Source organism: Cebidichthys violaceus, unplaced genomic scaffold (genome assembly GCF_023349555.1).
Source record: "Cebidichthys violaceus isolate CVI_PGR_0920_01 unplaced genomic scaffold, fCebVio1.0.p SCAF_9, whole genome shotgun sequence".
Lineage (NCBI taxonomy): Eukaryota > Metazoa > Chordata > Actinopteri > Perciformes > Stichaeidae > Cebidichthys > Cebidichthys violaceus.
This window is the reverse complement of record NW_027176975.1, coordinates 13955470-13980103: the sequence shown is the minus strand read 5'-3', so window position 1 is coordinate 13980103 and position 24634 is coordinate 13955470. Positions and strand designations below refer to the sequence as shown.

At 41.1% G+C, this 24634-nt stretch overlaps 1 protein-coding gene across 6 annotated transcripts in view; it reads left to right on the top strand.

Moving 5' to 3' along the window:
- The first annotated feature begins 1143 nt into the window (after positions 1 to 1143).
- pbx3b (pre-B-cell leukemia homeobox 3b) overlaps positions 1144 to 24634 on the top strand; it is a 56783-nt gene continuing 33292 nt past the window's right edge. For all 6 annotated transcript variants that reach the window (XM_068703911.1, XM_068703909.1, XM_068703915.1 and 3 more), the window contains exons 1-2: positions 1144 to 2554; positions 3156 to 3229. In XM_068703911.1, the coding sequence (XP_068560012.1) occupies positions 2307 to 2554; positions 3156 to 3229 (322 nt within the window). In that variant the 5' untranslated portion in view covers positions 1144 to 2306. The remainder of the gene's footprint in view (positions 2555 to 3155; positions 3230 to 24634) is intronic.

The window sequence follows — 24634 nt, the reverse complement described above, 5'->3', positions numbered from 1 at the left end:
AACAAGTATTTGCTATGCTAAGATATAGAAGAGTTCATAAGACAGCTGTAATATGAGCTAGTCTGTTCTTTGTTTGTATAAGCGGGCCGCAAAACTAGGCATGACCCGCTTTACTCTGCCTCTGATTGGCTAGTTCTCACTGCCATCGTTGGTTGGTTGCTCATACTGCGGGTACCGCTGCGAACAACATAAAGTTACTGACCCACGGCGTCATTGCGGAAGTTTAGTCCTAATTTACAAAATGAACATCATGTTGTATTAAAGAAGGCCTGAAACTAGCGATAGAGGCCATAAACTCATGTTAACAGTGTTTACTGAGTTAGTAAATGGAGGGAGAAGTACGCTCATTTTCTCATAGACTTCCATACAATCTGACTTATTTTTTGCAACCAGAGGAGTCACCCCCTGCTGGCCAGTAGAGATAAAGCAAGTTTACAACACTTCCATATTGGCCTCACTTTTCTCAACAGGAGGTGTCCGCCTGGGTTTAGGCAACAAACCAACTTGATGAGGTTTGGGAAAAGATCATGTTTGGGTTAAACTAAACCCTTTCTGGCAAAAAGCCCTGATGGCAAACTTCTCCTGCATTCAGTATTGAGCACCTTTATATACTGTTTATGTTGACTTTGTGACTTTATGGTCATCATAAAAACAAATACCAAGTTCAGCCTCCAGGTCTGTAAAACTCCGGTGTTGGAAAATCAAACCTGTCTCTTTATTCCTGTGTGGTTATAAAGAAATGCCTCCAAAATGAAAGCAACCCCCTTATATTCTCTGTTTCTTTACAAACGCACATCTAGATGTTTATTGTGGAGGTGCGCAGTGTGTTTGCTGCCTTGCATCCAGCTCAACAACTCGTCTGCTGCCATAGCAACTGCGGAGGAACACGGAGCAGCGCCGCCTGCTTGTGCAATGGATGTCACTCGTAGCAACGACCAATCAGAAGTTCCCATCCTTTTGTGCGAGCGGGTGTGAAGATGGAGGGATGGAGTGGGTGGGCTTTCAGCATCATGTATCTGCCAGTTATAGGACACACTGATCGTCAGTCTTCGTCATTCTAGCCTGTGATTGGTCGAGGAGCTTTACTTCCAATAATATAAACATGTCTGCTGCTTGCCTGGCTTGAACCAAGGCTTACAAGGGACTATGCAGTTCTACATCAAACTGTATAAAACTCTCATTATGCATTTGCCTTGTGTTGTTGCAGGGCTAAATCTTTATTATTGGTAGAGAATATGCACATAGCTGCACGTGCACGCGTGAGGAAACGAGGATACCCTACTGTCGCTGCTGCAAGAAAGAGAGAGGGGATTCTGCCGTGCTTTCATCAATATAATCACCATCCTAAGTACTAGCTCTTAACATTTTGTTTTTCGGTGTTCAGGCGAGAAGTGACAAGAATATAGACCCCTCCTCTGCAGGGCGGAGCGTGCATTTTCATTTCGTATTTTGTATTTTGTATTTTTTTTTTCTACCCCTGTTCCCTGCTCTGACACGTCTGCACTGAGTGAGTGGCATTGGCACACTGTCAATCGCTCACTACCGCTGCCATCAAACAACATAAAACACACACAGGCAGAAGCAGGAGCTCATAAATTTCAGCAGGGCAAGATATTTTTTTTGCGCATCGCCTTTATACAGCGTTGTGTCCTAATTAATTTCTTCTCGTTGTTGCTTTTTTTTTTTAAACCGTAATCTCCCAACTTTTTTTTGTACATTTCATATTTTTATAGACACATTTGGACACCTTATGCCGCAGATTGTGTATTTTTTTTAATGCTGTCAGTTGTCGCGGGAATCATTTCTGCACATTTATAGTTGGCAACACCTGCAAGATTTTTTTATTTGTTTACACGTTTCCACATTGGATATTTTTGTTGCCGGTGCTTCGCTAGGAGGATTTGGACATTTTGGAGAAGGAATGCGCCGGGAATCCCACGAAGAGCGCTAATAAATGAGAGATCACCAAGGAGCGTTTCTGTCTACACTACCCGTTAAATCCCAGAGAAAAGACAGATTGGCATGAGGATCCGCGCGGATACGATGGACCGTCAATTTTGACAAAGAAGTGTTAAGAAGAAGAAACAAGATTTATGCATTTTTCTACAAACATAGTTACGCGTTTTGGCACTTTGGACCGCGCGTAAAAAAGCGAGAGGACAGCAACTTGGACACAAGATTTACGCTTAAACATCACTGCTATCGGCTTTTTTTTTTTTTAAACAAACGTGTGTCGCCTTTTTCGCTGAAGAATCTCAGCCGTGCATCCTTCTTATCTGCAGCACGTGTTATAACCGATTTCGTATATGAGTTTTTCAATTTGTGTGGCTCAGTGCACAGACTCTTTAGCGGCTAGTATGGACGATCAAGCCCGGATCATGCAGTCGATCGGCGGTGTCAGTCTGGCTGGCCACTCGGTACAAGGAGGCATGGCATTGCCGCCTCCACATGGACACGACGGGACAGACGGAGACGGAAGAAAACAAGACATTGGTGACATTCTCCATCAAATAATGACCATAACTGATCAAAGTCTGGACGAGGCGCAAGCAAAGTTGGTTGATTTATATGTTTTATTAACTTCGCCCCCCCCCCCTTAAAAAAAGCACAAACGCTGAACGCATCATTATTGAGATGTGGCCCGCTTAACTTAACTCCCTCATGCATAACAATAGGCTAAAGTGGCTTTAATGATAATCATACACTGAGGTGTATTTACTGCCTTGCAAATAAGAAACACATGAGAAAGTTGTCACTGAGGGTACAACAGCATTTTATTTAAAGTGCTTATGTGCTAACTGAACCTGAGTGAGCTTGTCTTCTTCCAAAAGTTTGTGTGCACACATGTCCTATAGTAAATGTTCATATATCTTCAAAGTATAACTTGTGCTGGAAAATTTAAACTCTTGTCAGTAGGCTCATTATATAAATTAGATGCCATTGGACGTTATATATTAGTGTAACCCGATTAACCAATACTTTTTTTTTTATGTATAGTAGGAAATGATAACTTTTAAGAGACGTTTGGGTTGGAACATTGCAAGGCATGACATAGTGACAACTAAACCTAATATCTAATCCATTTACTTTTTATGTCTAACGTGATTTATCAGTGAATTTATTTCAGTATTTTATCTTGTCTTATACTGAAACAGGAAACATGGACTGAACTGTCACAGAATGAAACCAGCACTCTTCAGCGTTCTCTGTGAAATCAAAGAAAAGACAGGTAAGATCTTTCTGTAAAACATGTTTGAATATGAACTCAAGGAAAAATAATATTGGTGCCTCAATACAACTGCACACAGACATTCTCACCTCCCAGTGATCCGATGGCAGCCTGCACCCAGGTTACAGGAGACCTCTGGCCATGTTAATCAATCACTTTTTTTTCTTTCTAAATATGTCATTGTGCCACACAGAAACACTCCTGTTGTCATAGCAGAGGTTGATTTTTTTTCCCCCACGGTTTCGGCAGGAGCATCTTTCTCCAGCACTCGTTGCTTGGATTAAACAGAAAGTGAGCTGCAGCTTTCACCCTCACTACCCTGGCACCGAGCAGGATGGGGAAATCCCGTAGCATATGCTCTACATAGCTGAGATCCCAATGAATTCATGCTTTATAACCTGACACAAATTGCCAGGTTTTCAACATATGAAGGGAAAAAACACTCTCAGTCAATAATTGGCAATTGCATGCCGACTCCTGTCCTACAAATGTAATACATGTAAATAGAAATAATAGAATCAACTTGTAGAAAATGATTGAAAAATAATTTAGAAAAAAATAATTGCATATTAGGCATTTGGTTTCAATAAGTATCAAGTCTGCAGATTTCTATAACCAGTGTTGAAAACCTTCATTGCGTGTGCACGCATTAAACACATATATGAGAGACTGCTGAAATTAAATATTTTTATGAGTTATAACTTTTTGTAAAGCCTGAACTTTGCTATATTGTATTTTTAAAAGGTCACCTTTGTACAGACAGATTTCTGTACACTTTCCCGTAATGTTTATGAGATAATATAATCTGGTTCTCTTAAAATTCTTAAATGAAACATAATTGATTTTATTGTGATAAAAGATTTTTACAGACCATGTATATTATGTCTTATATTTATGTGATTGTCCTGTTCATGAAAAATAGAAACACAGTACTGTTGAACAGATGCTTCAAATGTTCAAACTACTGTACATCACTATTTACTAAATATAATGGTTGACTGTTTCTCAGTCAAAGGAAATATATGAAGACTACAGTGCTGTGGGTTTGGTGTAATTTAGCAAACCTGATGCCTTGTCATATTTGTGACCTTTGTGCAGTTTATGAGGAAATTGGCTTGGGAGAGATCATAAAAGTTTATGAACTTCCCCAACACAGGTGGCGTCCACAGGGGCAGGCAGAGTGTCCACAGTCTAGCCGAGGTTATCTGCTCTGTGTGTGTGTGTGTGTGTGTGTGTGTGTGTGTGTGTGTGCGCCTGTTGAGTTTACATAATGAAAGAGACAGAGCGAGAAAAAACAGAGGCTGCAGATCGCACATCACACAAGATGCCAGCTTTTATTTTGTATGCGACCATTGATTTGATGTGAAAGTGTTTTCCAGCACAGAGGCTTTGCTGCCTCTCTAGAATGTAGTCCTCACAGAAAAAACATATTAAAGAAGTGACTTTATTTTTAAACCTACGTCACATTAAAATCCTGTTCCAATTACTCTGCAAGTTACTTTAATTAGGTGATCTAGCAGTTTGTTGGTTGAAACTTGTACGACGGCTCCAGTTTAAATGCTTCTGCTGTGAACTAAGCTCTCAAGTTTAAATAAGCCACTAAATGTGCACGAAAAAGTAAATGAAAAACACAAAATTGTCAAATAATTACATTCACATGTACGTTTTTATATGCCCGGGAATGAGTGTGTGTGACAAAGAGATGAGATGGTGGAGGAGAGAGTGAACAAGTGTGTGTGTGTGTGTGTGTGTGTGTGTGTGTGTGTGTGTGTGTGTGTGTGTGTGTGTGTGCATGGTTAACCTGTGGTTTAGAGTCACAGCCTCCCCCTCTTAGCCATTGACAGAGCTCAGCTGGTCTGGTGGCCTTGTTGACCGGCCTGTTTCTCCAGCACACAGTGAGTCTTTCACTGGCTCCTGTAGCATCGTTCACAGGGCTTCCTTGGCCCTTTCATGTCCGTTCACATGGCACAGGGGCCGCCGTCTTTTAGCCATGGGATCCACCGTTGGCTGATCTTGACTTTTTAATAATACATTTGAAAGCAGTCCAAGATCCATCGGCGTAATTGCTGTGCGCATGTATCATGTTATCAAGACTTATTGTCCAGTGTGCAGATAAAGAGTGAGTTCAGGGTTCCGCTTCAAAGCTTTTAGTGTTCATGTTTACAATAAGTATTATTTTGTGATCAGTGGTGAGAACAGTCTTACTCTGGAGTTTCTCGTAGAGATAAAGAAGACAATTTTCTAGAACTAGCAAGAGATCTTGAAGCCATTTCAGGGTGTTCGGAAGTTTCTGGCACTCTTCTAACTTGTTATTGTAGAGCTACAACATATTTCTGCATTGCTAATGCCCTAGAAGTATTAATTCACTTTGATATGCTAATTAGAGAGCATTATGCAAGAAATGAGATTAAGTGGCAGCATGAAGTCATTTGCCTGTCACTAAATTGAGTGTTTTTAGCAGGAGGTTTTTTTCCACAAAATTTCCTTGGTTTTGCATTTAGATAAACTAAATGTGAGATTCGGTTTGCAAGTGGACTTCTTTGTCCTTCAGTGTGTCATGATTTTCTTTTGGAACATATATATATAAAAATGGCAATTAAAATGTTTTATTCTAATGTTTCATACTGTTTCAGGACAAAGGATACATTCATGTACCTTTTCCCCTGTAGGCTGCCTGAGAAGACAATGAATGCATTGAGTGAAAATTGCCTGCGATTCAGATGAGCTTTGCAGTTATTCCTCTGTGCTGGGGTTTGTTTTATTCTGCTGGCTACTCCCTTGTCTTGCTCTCGTGCTTGGAGGAGAGGCTCACAGCAGCAGCAGTGGGAGCGGCAAGAATAACAAAGGTGAAAGATTACCTCCATATGGTATTTCTGACCAGGAAAAGAGAGGTTCTGTAGCAAGACTCCTTTTTGATGTGAGGTTTAATCAATAGAAAGAGATTACAGAAAACTATTACAGGCTAAATCACGGAGTGCCACAGAGAGGCTTAGCCCTCTCTACAGCTCTCTCAGCTGCATGGCGCTTCTTTTGGCTGCGTATTGACTTGTTGTTTTCCTGACCTTTGACTCATCAGGTTCAGAAACAGGGGGTCTGGAGAGGTAGGGGAGGGAGAGAGAGAGTGTGTGGCAGATTCAGGCTGATAAATGCTCCGATCCAGTGTTTAAAGCAGTGGATTAGGGAGGGACTACACTCACACTCACAAGCCAATGTCGGCGTTTTGTTGCACATGTTTGATTTGGCTCCTGAAAAACGCTAAACATGTGCTCGTGTATGTTGATCAGTTGGTCTGTGTTATATATAATGTTCAGCAAGGAGAGACTGTGTTAATTAAATACAGTTCAGGATGAGCCTGTAATTAACCACATGCAAGGCCGACTAAAAGCATTACCTGGAGTAAATAGAGTTAGGACTGAGGAGGTAAGCATTTCTGAAATCTACAGGAAACATTAATTTCAATGTTCCCTGACAAAGTTAATGACTTCTCTCATTCCAATTGGGATATTAATAATATAAATGTATTATAATAATGCTATTATTAATAATATCATTATTACAATAATAATAATAATTATTATTATAGCAGCTGCAGCTAGAATAAAATAATCCCATTTACAAGCCAGGGAACATAGAAAACATATTGTGTTTGACTTGATTTTTCTACCTTGAGGGTTTTTTCGGTCCTAAAGAAAAAGCTCCAGTAAATGCATGGCAGAGAACAGAAAGCTATTCAGCAGGAGAGACAATTGACTTTGGCTGCTTTTTGTCTCAGAGAGCCCCAGTGATACGGCTGCAGTGACTAGATAGTGTTGTGCCGAATGGCTCGCACACAGCTGGGTTCCTGACTGGCTCAATGGCAGGGCCACTAGTGCTTCCTCCTCTAAAGCACGAGGGGGACCGGGGAAGATGTGGCTATTATCTAAGTAGCTCCCAAATACCCTCCATTTCCCCATCAGCAAAAGATGAAAAGAAGAAAAGCCAGACAAAGAGGAAAGGGGGAGAAAAAAAAAAGTATATACATCAGTTTCATTTGGAAGGCTAAATGCTTTTGTGTTGAGGAGATAGATGCCTCTGCACCGGTGCTGCACGCACGGCTCCTCAAATCTTTTTTTTTTTGTACGATGATTCAGTGCTGTCCCTCCATCTGCACACACACGAGCACCCATCTCGCAAACGTCTCCCTCGCTCCCCCTCCATCGCTCGGAGCGTTTTCTGCTGGCTCCTGCGCGATCAACAGCTCATAATTGTTTTTTGCACATACGTTATGCAAATGAGTCTTTATGGCAACTGGCACAACAATTAGCATCCTCCAACAATATTTTAGTAGGTTAATTGCAAAATTTCTGAATTGTACGTCTGAGTTGTTAATTAGGCATGACAGAGGTGGTGAAATAGTTATCTTCAGGCGGTGGCAGCCAGCAGAGGCTGCTTGGGATGCAAAGAGGAAGGATTGATTGAAATGAGTTTACAGCAGTAGCAGCGTGTCTGTTTGAGACTCTTTGCATGCCCCCTTTATGCTTTTTGAGGCGTTTGCCTGTCGCTGAATGTAGAAATATAAACCCGAAGCAGGCAGGGAGAAGCTGGATCAAACTATGACCCCCTGTAGAAATAGATTAAACGTGAACGATACAACTTGTTGTCTTGTCGGCATGAGTTACCAAGGATTTTTTTTCATGCATCACTGGGGCTGCACTCTTGTCAAAACAATAAAAGACCTTTGACCAGCCAGACATAGTTAAACCAAATGTTTCTTCTCTAGAAGTTACAGTATGGAATTGTTTAAATAGAGTTAATGCCAACAACACACACTTAATATTTCACACTTTTTCATTTTATGAGGCAGAATTACAAAAAAAAGAAAGTGTTTCCTTGTTCATTTTTGGCACCAGAAAGAAAATTAAAAACCCATCAACCCGTGTTAATGAATCACACAGATGCAAAAGATGAAATTAACTTTTGATGCTTTTATGATTATGAGAAACAAATGTGTTATTATGTAATTTTATACGATAGGGTTATGGTTAGGGTGAATACTTTCAGTTACCTGTATTTATTTACAGCTAAAAAAAGAAAAAAGAAACTGGTCTCCTGTGTCATGATGTTCATTACTGTGTCACCCGATGGCCGAGTCTATGCAATGCCATAGAGCCGGTTATTAGTGTAAAAAGGGTTAGAGTGAAAGACTGGTGCAAAGCAAGTCCTCTCTCAGTAATGACTCTGCTATTTATAGGTCCCTATTTCATTAGCTCTAGTGTTTCAGGGAAGAGTTTTCCTCATGGGACAGTAGACACCATGATGTTCATTTACTCTGTACACATTACATGTGGACAACTAAATGACCTATCATTCGTAAGTGCAAGAACACTGAAAACAATCCCGCTTTTGTCGCTATTTTTTGCTTTTGCTCGAGTAACCTCTCCTGTATTAATCATTTATTTTGAAGGATCTCCCATTACTTCTATGTTTTTGTAGATAGTTAAATGCCTGTATTTTAGACTGTTCTGTCATGCGTGTGTGGAGCTTTTACTCCTACAGGTGATGGATTTCTGTAAATTAAGTAATGAAAGAATTAGAGGCAGAAGTCAGTAAATGTACGCATTTTTAATTTCATTTGTAATATTTTGACATGGCAGCAGTCTGCAGTTTGTTACTTGACAAAAACAGAACGATACGTTGTCGTCACCTTTCTTTTATTGCACACGATTGTTTTCCAAAAGCAGGAAAAAAGGAATCCTTTCTTCATTTGCAAGCTTGAAAATGAAGCCCGTCTTCCCATTGTTCCATATGCCATTGTTCCACATGTTTCATACATTACAATGATAAATTGAAGGCAGAAATGGGAAAAAGACTGCAATGCAATGAAATTTTAATCAGCGTCTTCTGCTGCTTTAATAAGGCAAATAATTCTTATTGGCCGCTGTGTTAAGATTTCTAATATTTAATTCATAACAAACCTTGCATTATTCTGCTTTAGCCCTAAGACAAGCTTCACTCTGCTGCCTGCCAAGAGGCAACTATGGGAAAAATAAAGGGAGCAGGGGGATATAAAGAGAACTGCACACTGAACATTTTTCTCGTCAGTCGTGGCAAAATACTATCACATTGTTTTGAAATTGTTTGTGAGTTTAAACATTTATCTAGAATCTTTTTAAATAATATGGTTGCTGGAGCCGATGATAAAGAAGCTGTACTGCTGTTGCTGCTGGGGATCTGTGCACAACACCTGAAAATGCCTCCCTTTTTTAACTTTGTCAGCGGTCAGTAAAGTATGACCAATCCACAAACATCATTTTATTTTCTTAAGTCCTTGAAGCATATTCTTGTGTCTGAAGTAATGGAAAGATGGCGAGGGGCCAGCAGCTAGGTGCTGGCTCATGTTACAGTAAAACGGCGGGCCCTGTTTTCGTCTCTCGGTGAAATGGCTTAATTGGTGTCAGAGCCCCAGGGATAAAGGCCTCTTGCTCTGAAACACAGCCACACAGGCCCTGTCTTCCCTCAAACCAGGAGGAACGGCCGGCGTCTGCTGGTGAATGAGGACTAAGCCGTGGCATAACAATACCAAATGATGTTTGGGATGACAGAAATTAATATGCGCTTGCTCCCAGAAAGCTATGATTAATGACGGCGAGCAGGGGAATGCTGTCCCTCCTTTTTGCTCCTCTTTGATGGGGATTGAAAAGCAAAAAAAATAAAAAAAGATTTCTCCTCTCTTTAGAAAGTGGAGGTCATCCAGAGTACATTACTGCTATTCTTCTCTTGCTTTTTTCCTAAAGCAGGAGGCAGGAAAGGACGGAGAGCTTGTAATGAATGTTGGAATGATTCACTAACATTGGGAGCCTGTGTGTATTGTCCCATGAGCATGTGGCTCACAGAGACACTACCTGTATATCTTTACCACGCTGCTCATAATTTCAACCGTAATAATTGATAGCTGATAGTTACATGTATATTTTACATAACTCATTCAGGATCATTTGAAGTGAAATGAAGCCATTCTAATTTTAATATTAGAGTTGAGAACTGATGTGTCTTCTTTTCATGTGGAATTTTGAACACACACATTGATTTGGAGCCAAAACGTGTGAACAAAATGGTGGTGTGCTGTTGTCATGATAATGATCTGTATCTGTTGTGTCCTAGGAGGAGACACATGAATATTTAATTGTGTCTGCTAGAGAGATCCCCAGACCCTTCTGTTCATTTCTTACTTTCTCTAATGTGTTTCCACCCTCCCAGGTACTTCCTCTCTTAGTAATGGAGAATTAAAGCGTGCATTAAAATGATATAAATTGCAATGTGAGGGATTTCTAAGGACATTTGTCTCCCCACAATGCGGTTGAAAATTCAAATGGCAAGTTTTGACAGGGGACATACTGCTGACGTGGCGTATTTGCCTCACATTGGCTCCTCAAATAAGCATTTTCTCTGTCAGAGTGATTGATATGTATTAAGCATGCACTTTTTTTACATCTGGAAGATGATGTGGGTGCAAGGATATGAGTTTGAAACAGTGAATGAGTTCCCCTCATATTGATCTATTTGTGTTGCTGGAGTGGCAGGTGCTATACGAAGACTGTGTCAGCTTTGATTGTTTGTGTCAGTGATCCGAGCCGACATTGAGCTCTCTTACTGTTCGTCACTGCACTTCCTTTTGATGAATGGCAGCACACTGCACAGATTCTTAAAAAAAAAAACATGTCTACGCTGTCTCGCCAACCCTGTGAATCAGCGTTGGTCTGCAGAGATTATTTATCACTCGTGTGCGCCTAGTTTTCTTCATGCAAATATGTGGGACATACCTGCATTCTTTGCAGGAAATGTCCCGAAGGTTGTCTTTTAATGCAATTATGTAAAAGCTTTCCATGTGAATATAAACATCAGTTGTTGAGAGACAGGAGGTGTGGTTTCTCTCCTTTTCTAAATATTCAAGATTAGTTCTTAACCTGTGTGTGTGTGTGTGTGTGTGTGTGTGTGTGTGTGTGTGTGTGTGTAATGGCAGGCCTGCTAGGTTGTGGCGTGAAGGTGAGGTGCGTGGAGCCTCTGTAAGTATGCAGAGCACGGCAGGCGTCTCGCGGGTGCTGAAGGAGAGCATGGAGTGGCAGAGTTAATTTATTTAATGACTGAGCGTCTTATATCTCCCCAGCCCTGATTAGAATCCATGCTTGATGAGGGAAACGATAGAGGGGTGTGCACTGCCCCTAGGCCCTAGCACGTACGTCCATGGTTTTCTTTCTCCAGTGCCTTTTTTTCCCTGCCCCCTTTCCACTGGGTCTTACAGAACGAAAAAAAAATGCACCACCGAGTAGGATAATTTCCACTTCTGTCTGTTGCAATATTTTGCGATTATGTCGGTACGTGTGATCGTTGTGTCGCACATTGAGAGGGAATGCAGCTCTGAGGCTGATTAAATGTGTGTGTGTGTGTGTGTGTGTGTGTGTGTGTGTGTGTGTGTGTGTGTGGCGTGCCCCGTGATAAAGACGAAGTGCTGTGGAGCTCTATGAACGTGGGAAAGCCAAACAGAGTGTGTCACTTTGGCAGCACGGGCTGTCAGCATTGGGGAGCTGCAGTTGTAAAAACCATGACCTTCCTCTTTGCCAGCATGTCTCCTGCAGAGCCAAAGCGCTGCCCTGTAGTTCTGGGCTGGCTGTGGGAGGGAATGCAAACACAGAGAAAGGACAGGCCGTGGAAAAAAACAGTAAGAGCCATAATTGTGAAGGGGGGGGGTTGGTTGAAGTAATGAAATACTTCTCGAAACTATCATGACTGAGAAGGTGAGGGAGAGAAAGCGAGAGGACTGGCGAAGAGGGAAAAAAATACTCCGCGGCTTCTAACATTTCCATGAGCCATCATCAGTAATGCCGCAGCAGCCTCACAAACCAGAAATTATTTCTTCAGGCGTTGCTGTCAAGTGTTATTCAAATAACACCAGCCTCACATTTGAATAACAGCCGACATTTTGAATTAATTAATCAGACAAGATAGTCTGGGTCTTTTCTCATTAGTCTACGGGTCAGGCTGTGGAAGATATATGCGCTGGTGATGATATACTTGTCTTTAATAGTGATTTATGGAGATTTTGGATTGTACGCGATTTGTCAAAGGGCCTGGTAGCAGAAAAATAGGACAGTGCATATTTCATTACCTAATCTTTGATACGTTCCATGATGCTAAAAGATACAACCCCCGTTGTTTAGATGCACAGGAAGCTCTTTTACGTTCACTCTTCTTGAGTGAAGAGGGGCACTAGCACACACTCGTTTTTACACACACACACACACACACACACACACACACACACACACACACACACACACACACATTTAATCTCCTCTCATAGACCTCTCCCATTTTACTTTTCCTATGCAATTAAGCGAGGGCTGTAAATTATAACTGTGTCGTACTTTAATTATCATGGTGTAAAAATAGAGTTCCTGTCTTTGAGAGGAATTCATTAACTTACTCAATATTCCATGTCAGCTCAGAGAATCACAAGATTGCAGCAAGGTTTGTGTTTAACATGCTTTGAATCAAGTGTGTTATTTATTTTCATGTAGTTTAAACTAGGTAGAAAAGTAGAAAAAAATAAGTAGGTTTACATATAAATGTAGACTATGCATTTTTTATGATTCACCTTAGTATATCGACTGTTTACTGGATGGTGTGACATTTTATTTTGGATTCATTGTGTGTGTGTGTGGTCACAAAGGTGTAAATGAAAACGTGTATTTCTAAAAGTGTCACCAGATATTTTGGGTGTTAAATAATAATGAACACATTCAGTTTACCAACACATTTTTACATACACAGGTTTTAATTATCAAAAGTAGACATGCAGCACATGCAGTGTGCATCTGGGATTTTGTGCTAGTCCAGGTGTGTGTGTGTGTGTGTGTGTGTGTGTGTGTGTGTGTGTGTGTGTGTGTGTGTGTGTGTTTGTGCACAAGTGTCAGGAAGCTACGAGCTCTTGCCATTCCGGTGAGCAGCCCACACAAAATGCACCAACACCAGTGTGACAAAACATTCAAATAAATTGCTGTCAGGCTGCCGAAACACCAAGTGCAGCGATTTTTATCTGACATGTGGAAGACCCAGACATGTAGTCCTGACAAGTAACGCCGGAGCACCTGTGAGAGACAGGCGATAAAAATCAGGATATGCCTGATCCTCAGCATAACAATACCTATCATTACTTGATATTATTACTCTTCTTTAAGAGAGAGCTCAAGATGGGAAGATAGTACGCACGTGTTGGCTTCCTTAAAGTCTCGATAATAAATGATCTTAGGCCATTGTCTGCATAGGTGCACTTAAAATGTACACTGAAATTGAATTATGCAGTCATGACATATCAACAAGTACTGAACTGGCTTTTATATTCATGTATTGTTTATTACTCAAACTACCATGTTTTTTTCTGTAGGCTCATTGTAAACAAAGTCCAAGGTTAGGACATTTATTTATTCTGGTCCAGCATCATTGTTCACAGGTGTATTATATAGAGAACACAATCAAATTCATATGGACAATAATTATTATTTTTTTAATGACAAAATTTATATTTTTTCCCTTTACATTGCACTGCTAAAAACATAAAACATGTAATGATGGAAGCACAAACAAATACTAAGGGAGCCTGTGTTGCTTCACGTATTTTCATTGTGTCTACAAAATTGACTCAGTAATTCTTAAATCCAATTGAGAAGCGTAAAAATAATGCTTTTCAGAAACACTGAGACAAAGGACTCACTGTGGAATGCGCCATCCATTCTCTACTGTATTGTTATTTTCTCCCTTATAGGTTACTAATGAGGAATCGGCCCTCATTATGATTTTAAGGATGAGAGAGGAAAGCTTTTAATTAATGATATGTAAATGGTTCTGAATTGATTATGTTAGAATATCAAGAGAGATGGGTAGAAGCTGTGGTGTAATATATTTTAATTAAGAATTAATTAAAAATGATGGCAATTTTATAGAGGCTCACAGAAAATAGAAGAATTTATTCTCTGTCACAAGTAAATCAACCCTTGATTAAATAAACAGACACATGCTGTATTCATTGAAGATTTGTATTTATACTTTGCCAGGAAGAATTATCCCGATTATTTAAAAGAAAAAAAGATCAGTGGGGTATGTCAGTGGTCGACCACAAGCTGGGTTCTCTGGGGTTAAGGTGATTTATCTCATTCCTAATTCATGAGATCCTCCTGGTCTGTGTTGGGTGGATCAATAAAGCTGTGTTTCCTTTTTGAATTCAGTGTCTACAATTAGATTTGAAACGTGGAACACAATTATAAGTAAGACATGAATGCCGGTTTTTATCACTTGTGGCAAGTGAATGTGCACCCGAAAAGATATCAATCTGTTTATGAGGTAAAAAGATTTGTGTGAAAAAGATGAGTTGTGACTCGACATGCACCCTCGTTAACCTTTTTAATTGCTATCTGCTTTCTTTCATTCATTCTTCAGGGCAGAGGAAAACAGACGACATTAGCTGCATTAACCGCGTGCGCCACTATTAAAGGGAGAGAGGTCTTTGTTTTTCCGCTAATGGTGGCATGCATGCTCTGTGCTAAACTCCGCGATCAATGGCAGAGAGGCTGCTATCACAGCACTCGGAGCAGGCGTAGCTCAGGGGGGAGGGAAGGGGGGGTCCCTGGTGGTTCATTTTGATTGGAGCGCAGAGTTTTGTGTTGAAAGGCAAGGGAGAGACAGGCTGTTGGAAGCAAATCCCCCTGGATCAGTTAGAGCTTTGCAACAAAAACACCTTGATATTCCTGGGAACATTTGCTTAGGAAAGAGAATGAATTTAAATAAACGGGCAACAAGAGAACGAATGATCTAAAGCATTTCTGAAGGTTTGTACGTTCAGAGAAAGCGTGTGTATCTCAGCCTTAGAATTAATTAACAATCCACGTTTAAAATCACAGTCAATTGCTGCAGCGTAAAAAAGGGAATATCAATGTAACTGTATTTTGTCGATATGTTGTTCCACATTTCTAAAGAGCTTCTTTTTTTTTTTTTAGATCTATAGAAATATATGTGTGGATTGTGTGATTAGGGTGACGGGCAGACAGAGACAGTGTGTGAGTCTGTGGCAGCGGAGAGCCGTTATGAGCTAACCAATCTGTTATGGGCGGCAGGGAGGATGTGCTGCTTGAGATGGAGGGAGTGTTGAATGGATTATTAGTCCGAGTCCCCCCCAGGTCACATGTAAAGGCTTAAAGGCATCATAAACACTCACATGTGCACACACCCATGTACACAAACACAATGTGCAGAGGGACATGCGTTCAGAAAAAAAAACATGCAGGGACACAGACTGTCTGTATGCATGCATGCATCTATACAGTGCAATGCACGACAGTGGCTGGCAGAGCATCTTCTTTTTGACACCTGCAACTAGTTGTAATACATCACTGTCAGGATCACTTCCTCCACCTATCCGCATTTGGGCGTTAGTTATCCACGGAGGCCTTCGTCAAAAAGTTGAGCAGTCTTGACATCCACTCCCTAGTGGGAACAGAAAAGGTGCAGTTGTGCTGGGGGACGCTATGGTGGGTGTCATCGCTGGCTGTACCCTTTGCACCCAACAGCATCCTAATGACAACTGAACATAGATGTTTAACATACAAACATCATGACGCAATTAATTCTGAAAAGGCAAAAGCTAATATTTTTTTTTGGTTTTTGTTTCTAGTATTCATCTTCAGTCACACAGATTTATGCACTGTGCAAGTGCTGTGTTTATGAAACGAAGGTAGAGGAATGACATAATAAAAAGCCAGGTTGAGGTTTATTTTGTAGTGAGTGTATGTGCTTGTGCAATTGACAGTGAGTGTAGCTTGTGAGGAGGAAGTGAGGCCACCGTGCCTCCTGTGTGAGCTCACTGTGAAGACGAGGAGAGTCTGCCAGTGGCACTGCTAGTGGTGAACACCAACAGCTCCGGCCACGACAGAGAGGGAGGTGGGGGAGTAAAGGGGGGGTGCAGGGGAGGGTCAGCGTCTGAACTGGCTGATGGGAGCCAGAACATGAAACAATGCCGGGGGAACGTCTGGTGGGTTCGCTGCACAGAATTACAAGCGAGGGAGCAGGCCTGCTGAGGCAATTACAGCTTAATGGGGTCATTTGGAAGGCAATTGCCAGGGGTTAATGTAGTATGGAGAGATGAGGTGAGATTGAAGTGAAATTTTTGGCTAGAAAATGTGTTCAAATGAAAAGGGAGCAGGCAGACAAGTTGTGCACTGATGGGGTGGGAGGTTGATTGGGGGAACTGGAATGCAGGCTTTTCACTGCCGCACAGATAGACGCGAAGCCTGGACGCTAACCCGTAAGGAGGCTGCACCAGACCACACTGTACACACAGGTGCTTTCTACTTCTTAAGCCAAGTCTGTGCTCACTTTTCTGGCCTGTCCTTTCCGTCTATCCCAAGAACAAGAGCTCCACTGTTTACTCCCGATCGCTGTCTGTTTTACTCACAGCCATAATTCTTTCGTCTTGAATTACCTGCAATATCACTTCCTGTATCGGGAACACCAAACCAGCAGGACACAAAACGGAATGCAAAGCTGTTTCTGAGCAATACAGAGAAAGATGTGTCAGAGAGACTACAAGAGGCACCTTAGAGAACGAGGATAAAAAGGATCATTATGCGCTGTTACGTTAGCCAGTTCATTACCTTAATTGCCCAACATAATCCGGTGTTGGAAGGGTGCACTGGAGCTTTGGGAAGGAGTCTTTGCCAGGACCTCCTAGCCCAGGTCTCATCTCCCTGATCCCCTGATCTGTAGCAAGCAGGACCGATCGTGCTAAACTTTGATCAAAGCCAGACGTATTTAAGGTCAGCCTTGTGAAATCCCCTGGGAGCCTCCGTGTTCGTCGAAGCGGACTGCAGTATAGGAAGTAGTACAGCACTGTGCCTTGCTGCTGCTGCCTGTGACCGTGTTGGATCACTGGACAGCAATAGCATTATCATCAGCCCTTTCAAGTCTTTGGCATTTTTTTTTTTTTTTTGCGATTATGCTCAACAGTGGAACTTAACATCATCCATGGGTGGAGATTCCTTGAGAGTTTGCTCTCTCACTCTCACCCTTCTCTGTCTGTCTCCCTCTCTTGCTTTCTGTCATCTCTGTGAAGTCTCCCCCTCCCCTCCCTCCCCTTCCCCTCTACACAGGGTTTTGGCCAAGAGCCGGCCACTTCACTGAGGCAGATTTTCCCAGGCTCCCCAAAGGCTATTTTACCAAGATTCCCATTAGGTCTTTACCCATTACCAATGTTCCAAATCATTTACAGAAGAATCTATTTACTTTATGTGGTAATAGATTCATTTGACATGGCTTGCTCTCAAGAAACTCAGCATTTAACACACACTTTCCCCCAATTCAATCCCTTACTGTATTTTCTACGTTTGGTTTACTTTTATCTGTTACAGCAGCGATTTTCTGGTACATGCCTTCAAATCGTCCCCCACACTATGCTTTCCATCACAGTGCAATATTGCACAATGTAGAGGTGGTGGAGCATTGTGTCAGTGCTGCAGGAAAAACAAGTATGATGCAACTCTGTTGTCATTTAAGAGTGACAAATAGACAGTGGCAGACCATCAGAAAGGGGGAGAGAGTGGAATGGTGTCGCTGACAAACTGCTGTGACCTTTGGGTCCTTTTGGCCTCCAGAGTGCACGGCACATACAGTGTTTACCTCAGGTCAGCAGCAGTGTGAATATGCCGGTCCCCTGTGGAGAAAAACCCAGCCTATTGCACTCATCACATTTGAATCGGAAAAATCAATAATCAGTCAGATAACCTTCAGTCAAATTGGATGCATGTGTCTGGAATGCAACGTCTGTATGTCTTAGTACATTTTAAAATACTATTAGTTGGCCATGCTAAATCACACTTAATTCACAAACGGTCCATAAAGCAAAGCAACATCAAAGGAGAAGCATAGCGCCTACAGCTACTGTGCACTTCCCCTGCCTCTATTCCATGTCACCAAAGCATCCCATCAAAGCATGCCTCCTTCCTGTTGTAAGGTAGGGAGAAAAAAAAATCAATGCCGCAATCTTTTCTTTTTGCCTCCTCCAATCCGTAATTGAAATGGAAAATCAAATGAACGGCAAGCAGATAATTGTTTTATCAATATTCCCTGCCTGCCCTACAAGGGTCAGTGCAGAATGATCATGAGTCGGGGATATGACGAGGACAAAATGTGAAATTGAACAGCTAGGAGGCAATAAATCAGCTCTGACAACTAAGAGTGACCAGCATGTTGCTGCAGCAGGCAGCGCTCCCTTCAGAATTTGTCCTAAAGCTGTCTACACTAAATGGGGAATATTCATCTCATTATTGTTGCACTTAATATTGCTATCAAATATTATTCTTGGAGTCCAGACGGGAAGTCAAGGTCACTAGTGCTATTATTGTTGTCATTGTTAGTGTGTGATATTGGGAGAATAATAGAGGGCAAAGCCATATGGTCTGCAAGCCTTATGAAGACGCAAAGAATAAATTTAGTCATTTGTTAGAGTTTTGACATTACTATTACTGCTGCTTATAAATAGGAATACAATTTTGAAAACCACCAAAGAGTGTTTTTACAAAAACACCAAGACAGATAATCTGCCTGTCCCTTAAGTTCACAAATAAGGTTTCACTGTCAAACTGTCGATGTTTGCGGAATTGTGTGTAAACTTAAGTCGGATTCAGATATAAAAAAATAAATTGTTAATTGATAATACCCATGGTAACTGTTAACAAATAACTGACATTAAAACTTTGATGATCAACAAATGTTCCTCTGAGCTTTGATGATTGCAGACTTAAATTCCACAGATTTTTGTCTTGGAGCAGAGACAATAATGTAGTGCTATAGCTAATAATTTATTTCACTATCCATACATTTTGGAAAATAGTGTTACTGTCCAAACGCCAAAGATATTCAGTTTACTAAGACAAAGAAAAGCAGCAAACTATCATAGTTTACAAGTTGGAGTGAGGTGATGTTTGGCATTTATGCATAAAAAATGACTGAAAATATTCATTGGCTAATACAATATTTGCCATTTTTATTTTCTGTCAATCAACTTATATATCAACGACTAATTGTTTCAGCTCTACAACAACGTATGCCACCTTATTTGTCTTATATGTCTTTAAATAAACCCATCGTGCCAGCTTTCTAAGTCTTGTAAAAACTGCAGATAAAACTGTTGCCAGAAAAATCGACATCCTAAATCATGTGACGTCCCTTCCCATCTGGCTCATCCAGTTGCAAGGCATTGACAAAAATATGAAATTGATTTGGTTGAAGGGTGTTAAAGAGCCGACAGGAGAATGTCACAAACAATGAATGGTCACAGCTTGGAGGAAAATCAATGACAGAGGTTGAAGCCAGTCTGGAGTGCTACTTGGCAGTGTTGCACTCTAGCTGGAAAAGAGCTGTCTTCTGGCCTTGGTTGTCTGATCAAAAGGAAGACTTGATAGGTTTAATGAAGGAGGATAGAAATGACAATTGAAATAAAGACATTGCAGCAAAGATTGTTTGACTTCAATGTAGGTGGCAGCTATATGCACTGTTTGAAATTAATTTTTATTTTGCAGTGGGATGACTTTCTATAGCCGTACTTCATACGTATATGCACGATTGTAATGCAGAATTACAGTGCTCATCACCTTGTAAAGCCTATATGTACTATAATGTGTACATATCATTACAGTGTTTGCAGTACAATTTTACATCGTGGAGATTCATAAATCATACTGGTCTAGAGTCAACGGATGAGACAAATGTCTGTATTTTACGCAAGTTATGTTAATTTTACAGGGTATATTATGATCCTTGGAAGGAGGGGAAAAAATGAATTGGCAGAGTGTCTTTCAAGTGGACAAAGTGATGAAAATCCCCCCTACTTTGTTGGGGTTGCAGTTGTAAGCTTTGCACCATATGCTACTTTCCTCTTTAGCTGGGATTATGCCATCATTATTGCTGATAAAAGCTGTTTACTGCCTTGGCTCCAAATCGATGCTCGGGGCGCTCTGAAACTGGCATTCCCTCTCCAGAAGAGTTCATTCCATGCCAGCTGCTCAGGATTCAACCCCCTTTGTTTAAGATTTCACAGTTTTTGTAATGTTTATTTTCTATTTAGTTTCTACCCCCCTTTGCCTCACACATGAGGTTTGTCCTGCATTAGCATATGTTTGCAGCAATTTGACATTTACATTTGATTTGCTTACAGCGGATTGAAGGTGTCTGAGACATGGTTATACAATGCTCTTGGAGCTACAGTGCTAGTTGACACAGTAGCCAGAGACTGTAAAATACAAATAATAAGGTCTGTTTTAAGGGGTTGTTTTCTGCACCCAAATGCAATCACAGCATTGAAAAGGCTCTAAATTCAGAGTAATATCCTAAAGGCTCCCGTCTCACTGTGTTACCAATCAATGGCATAATCAGTCAATGCAGATTCAGCCCGACAGCTGTGTTAAGATAACAACTGGTTCTCATGACTATAGCGGCCCCAATGACCTTGTGTGCCTCAAATTAATAATGTAAAATCAACACAAGACAACCACCCCCTGGTTCCCATGCAGACAATGATGAACTACCTTCGCCTTACCATCAAAGGCCACTCAGACTAAGTCATGTTTCAAGGCATAGACCATAATGTCACGGGGGTTTTTTTCTTCCTTTTCCTTTTTTTTCAACTTAGGCTCCATGTCCCTTAAATAATGTCTCTCACTCTTCCTCTACAGCTACAGAGTACCCAGGGAAATCATACTGATCAATATTTCCCATTTGAGAGGAACTGCAGCAAACATTCACACAGGATTTACTGTAGCCCTCTGTTAGACTTTAATCAAGCTATAATTTAGATCCAACAAACAAAAGGTTGTGTTGAAAATAAAGTCTTATTTGCAATTTTACGGATTTAGTCCTTTATATATTTTATTACCTATTTATCTATCTATCTTTTTACGTTTACTTATTTTTAGCGACTGTGTGTGTGTCGGTGTTCATGCATGTGCTTGCATGCATTCATAATGTCTTCACAGGGCATAAATCAGAACATGCTATCTCAGTACTTCTTTATATTGGTCAAGGGCCATTGAGCAAAACAGCTTAATGCGCCCTTAACCATTTCAGTCATGGCAGGAAGTGAAAAGACTGCTGACTGGCTGACACTGGGACCGCCACCCTCTACAGTCTGTTTATTGTTGAATAAAGTGTGGAGGATTTTCTAAAAAATGCTCCAAAATAACATTTGTTAAGTTTAAAACAGTGGATGGATTTTAGTAAGCTAGATGTTTTTGTAACCAAACTGTTTTAGTAAGCTAGCTGTTTTAGTAAGCTAGCTGTTTAAGCCTTGCTTTGCTACGCAGACCAAATTTGCACAGAATTCAGGTACATCTCAGGCATAATACAACTAGCGAATGTTATGGTAATACTGATAGCAAAATGTTTGCTAACAATACCAAACTTCACCTGTAGTCTTTTATCATATCAAGGTCTATTGCTTGCGTCAAAACTGTCAACAGTAATGACCATCAAATCTGTGTGAAATGTTGATACATTGTGTTTTGAACTGCAAAAAAAAATGACCTAAACAAAAGGCAGAACACAATGATAGATGAAGTGTTTATCTGGTCTTCTAATGGCAAGGTTTTGGCAGTTGATACCCCTTTCATACCTCTTGGGTATTGTGTAGCAGCTCCTCGTTCATGCATGACTGTCGGCACACAAACTCAAGCTTAACCCTATCGAGCGAGCGCTCCCAGAGCTCCCAAAGGTTTGGCAAGCTCAGACAGGATGTAGAGACTGTGTGGAGCCGACGCAAATGAACAAGCACAATTGCACGGGACACATACAGTAGCCTACATATGCATATAAAAGGAGAAATTGGAGATATGTAGCCTACATCTTGCAGCTTTTCCTATAGCTAGGAGTTGTAGCTGTGTGCACTTACATCTCTACAACCAAGTATGACCACTCTGCTTGTTTTATTACTGGAACAGAATACAAGACATGTGACTCTCCTATGATATCTACTTCAACGTGATGATAACTGAATGACCAGACTGTTGTTGACTCTTCTCCATGGCAGGTGGTGACAGAGCATGTGTGGTCCCCATCACAGGTGTGTGCAATTAGCCTGACAGCTAGTTCTGGATTGCCATGAAATAAGACCCTCAACTGTTTATGTGACCGTGTGTGTGTGTGTGTGTGTGTGTGTGTGTGTGTGTGTGTGTGTGTGTGTGTGTGAGGAGTCTGCCTTTTGTACACGAGTTACTAGCAAATATAAACTGCTGTACTTTCACGAGAGCATTTAACAAAGCAATGTGGCGCAGCAGTGTTGTATGATGCTATACAGCGCACGGTGTGGATGCAGACTGCCTGGTTCTTGTTGTGAGGTAGGAGAATCTGTGTGTCATTTATTCAGCCTGCTGTAATGGGGAATGGACTTGGAAGAGAAGAGAGGGTAATGTATTGGAAAATATCCCTTTCAGCACCTCAGCATTACTTGTCATAGGTCAGGCTTAAAACGTAGCTTGATACAGTTATTAACTCTAATCCGGGCATAAACACAAATCCTCAAGCACCAGCCCAATTAATAATTTGCATAATTAACATGCATTTTAATAGAGGCTGGTCTTGTCGTTGCCAAAGCAGGGATGGGGGTAATTAGGGCTAACGGAGCAGTGCCTAGGGCCCTTACCCGCGGACGTGCTGCAGTCGTTTCCAGCAAAGGGATTGACAACTGCAAGACAAGCTCTCTCGGCTTAGAGCAAAACCCCCTTTGACAGAATTAATAGTTGACAAACTGCTCCTAAAGCCCTGGCATTGTTTCTGTCAGTTGTTTGGTTTGATGTCACTGTTAGACATTATAAATCAATAGTGTCAGGATTTAGTAATGTTTATCGCCATCCATGGTTTATTATTTCATGTGACTGTCATGGACAAATAGTATTTATCATAGCTGTCTATAAATTACTTCAGACAGAGTGTTGGTTTACCCAAACCCACTCTGCTCTTACAGGGCCCATTCCAACGTCCACTTACATATTTAGAGTAATTTATTTTCTCAGCCGTAGGCCCACATTAACCCTATGCTTTCTCACACTCCTCTGAGACTTATTGTGGCTTGATTGCTGCGCCTCAGCTGACACATTAACACATCAAAAAAGCTGATCAAAGCTGGTTCAAAACTGCATGTTGCATCTATTTCGAGCCTGAACATATTTTATCTGTGAATTTGTTTTCAGAAGGTCTTAAATTCAGATAAACAAAACTGACAGCGAGTTCTTTTCATCTTTTTACAGAACATACTATCATTGGCTCCCCTGTCTAGGCAGAAAAAGGCCATTATATAGTTAGTTTATTCATAAATAAGTAATTCCTAAGTGAGAAAGTCCATTCCTGCTTCATCAGTGTCACACGTTTATGTGATAAATTTATAACGCATTCATTCAACGAGCAGGCTTTCAAATGGTCCTAACCTTTGCATCAGTGCCACACTCATCAAAAACAATTAGAATCATCAGTTTTAATGAGATGATTGATTAGTCAGCTCTCGCAAACACTTTGTCAACACAGAGCAAGAACACAATCACTGTATTCAGTGATTGATGCTATCAGGTAACATTACTTACATTAACACTTGGACTTGAGTTGTTTACATTCTCCATCACAATGAATACGTCACAATGAATACGTCACAATGAGGCGATATTGAACGATACTCTTTGTGTTCAACAGTCACCGTTCAGGTGTATTGATGAGCTTCAAGATCGTTTTCATTTTGATAAGCATCAATGCATGCGATAATATAATAAAGATAATTTGGTTTATTTTTTAATTTCTTTAATATATTTTCTAAGACTGGGAAAGGATTTCAGTGAAGACTAAAAGGAGCAAAGAGAGGTAAGCTGAGCTGAAGCGGTGGTATTGATCAGCTGTGCCGTGGACTATAAGGTCCACTTGCAGCAGGGAGGTCATTAGTTACTCCTCTGTGCTAATTCATCCCTGGGTTGAGGCGTATCCGTTAGAATGCTAATTCACTACTATGATCTGACAGCTGGGGTAAAGAAAGGGGCAAGCAGGCTGCATCACAGAGAAAGAGGAGAGGAGGGGGCTACAGCGGCCTAGTGGTCTGGTCCGGTGTTTTTGTACAGAGGAGGACCTCAGTACATGGGATGTGGCAGAGTGTGCACGAGCAAAGGGGTGCAGAACTGACCCCTGCTGTCTCTGCCCCCCCAGCCGTAATGATGTAAAAGAAAGATGACATTTGGTGTCCACATTTAACTTGCATTTGCAGTCCACTTGAGAGGTCCAGTATGCGTGACCTACCTTGATTAAGCCTGGGGCTGACTAGGACTGTACCCTTTAGACTGAAACAAAAAGTGGAAG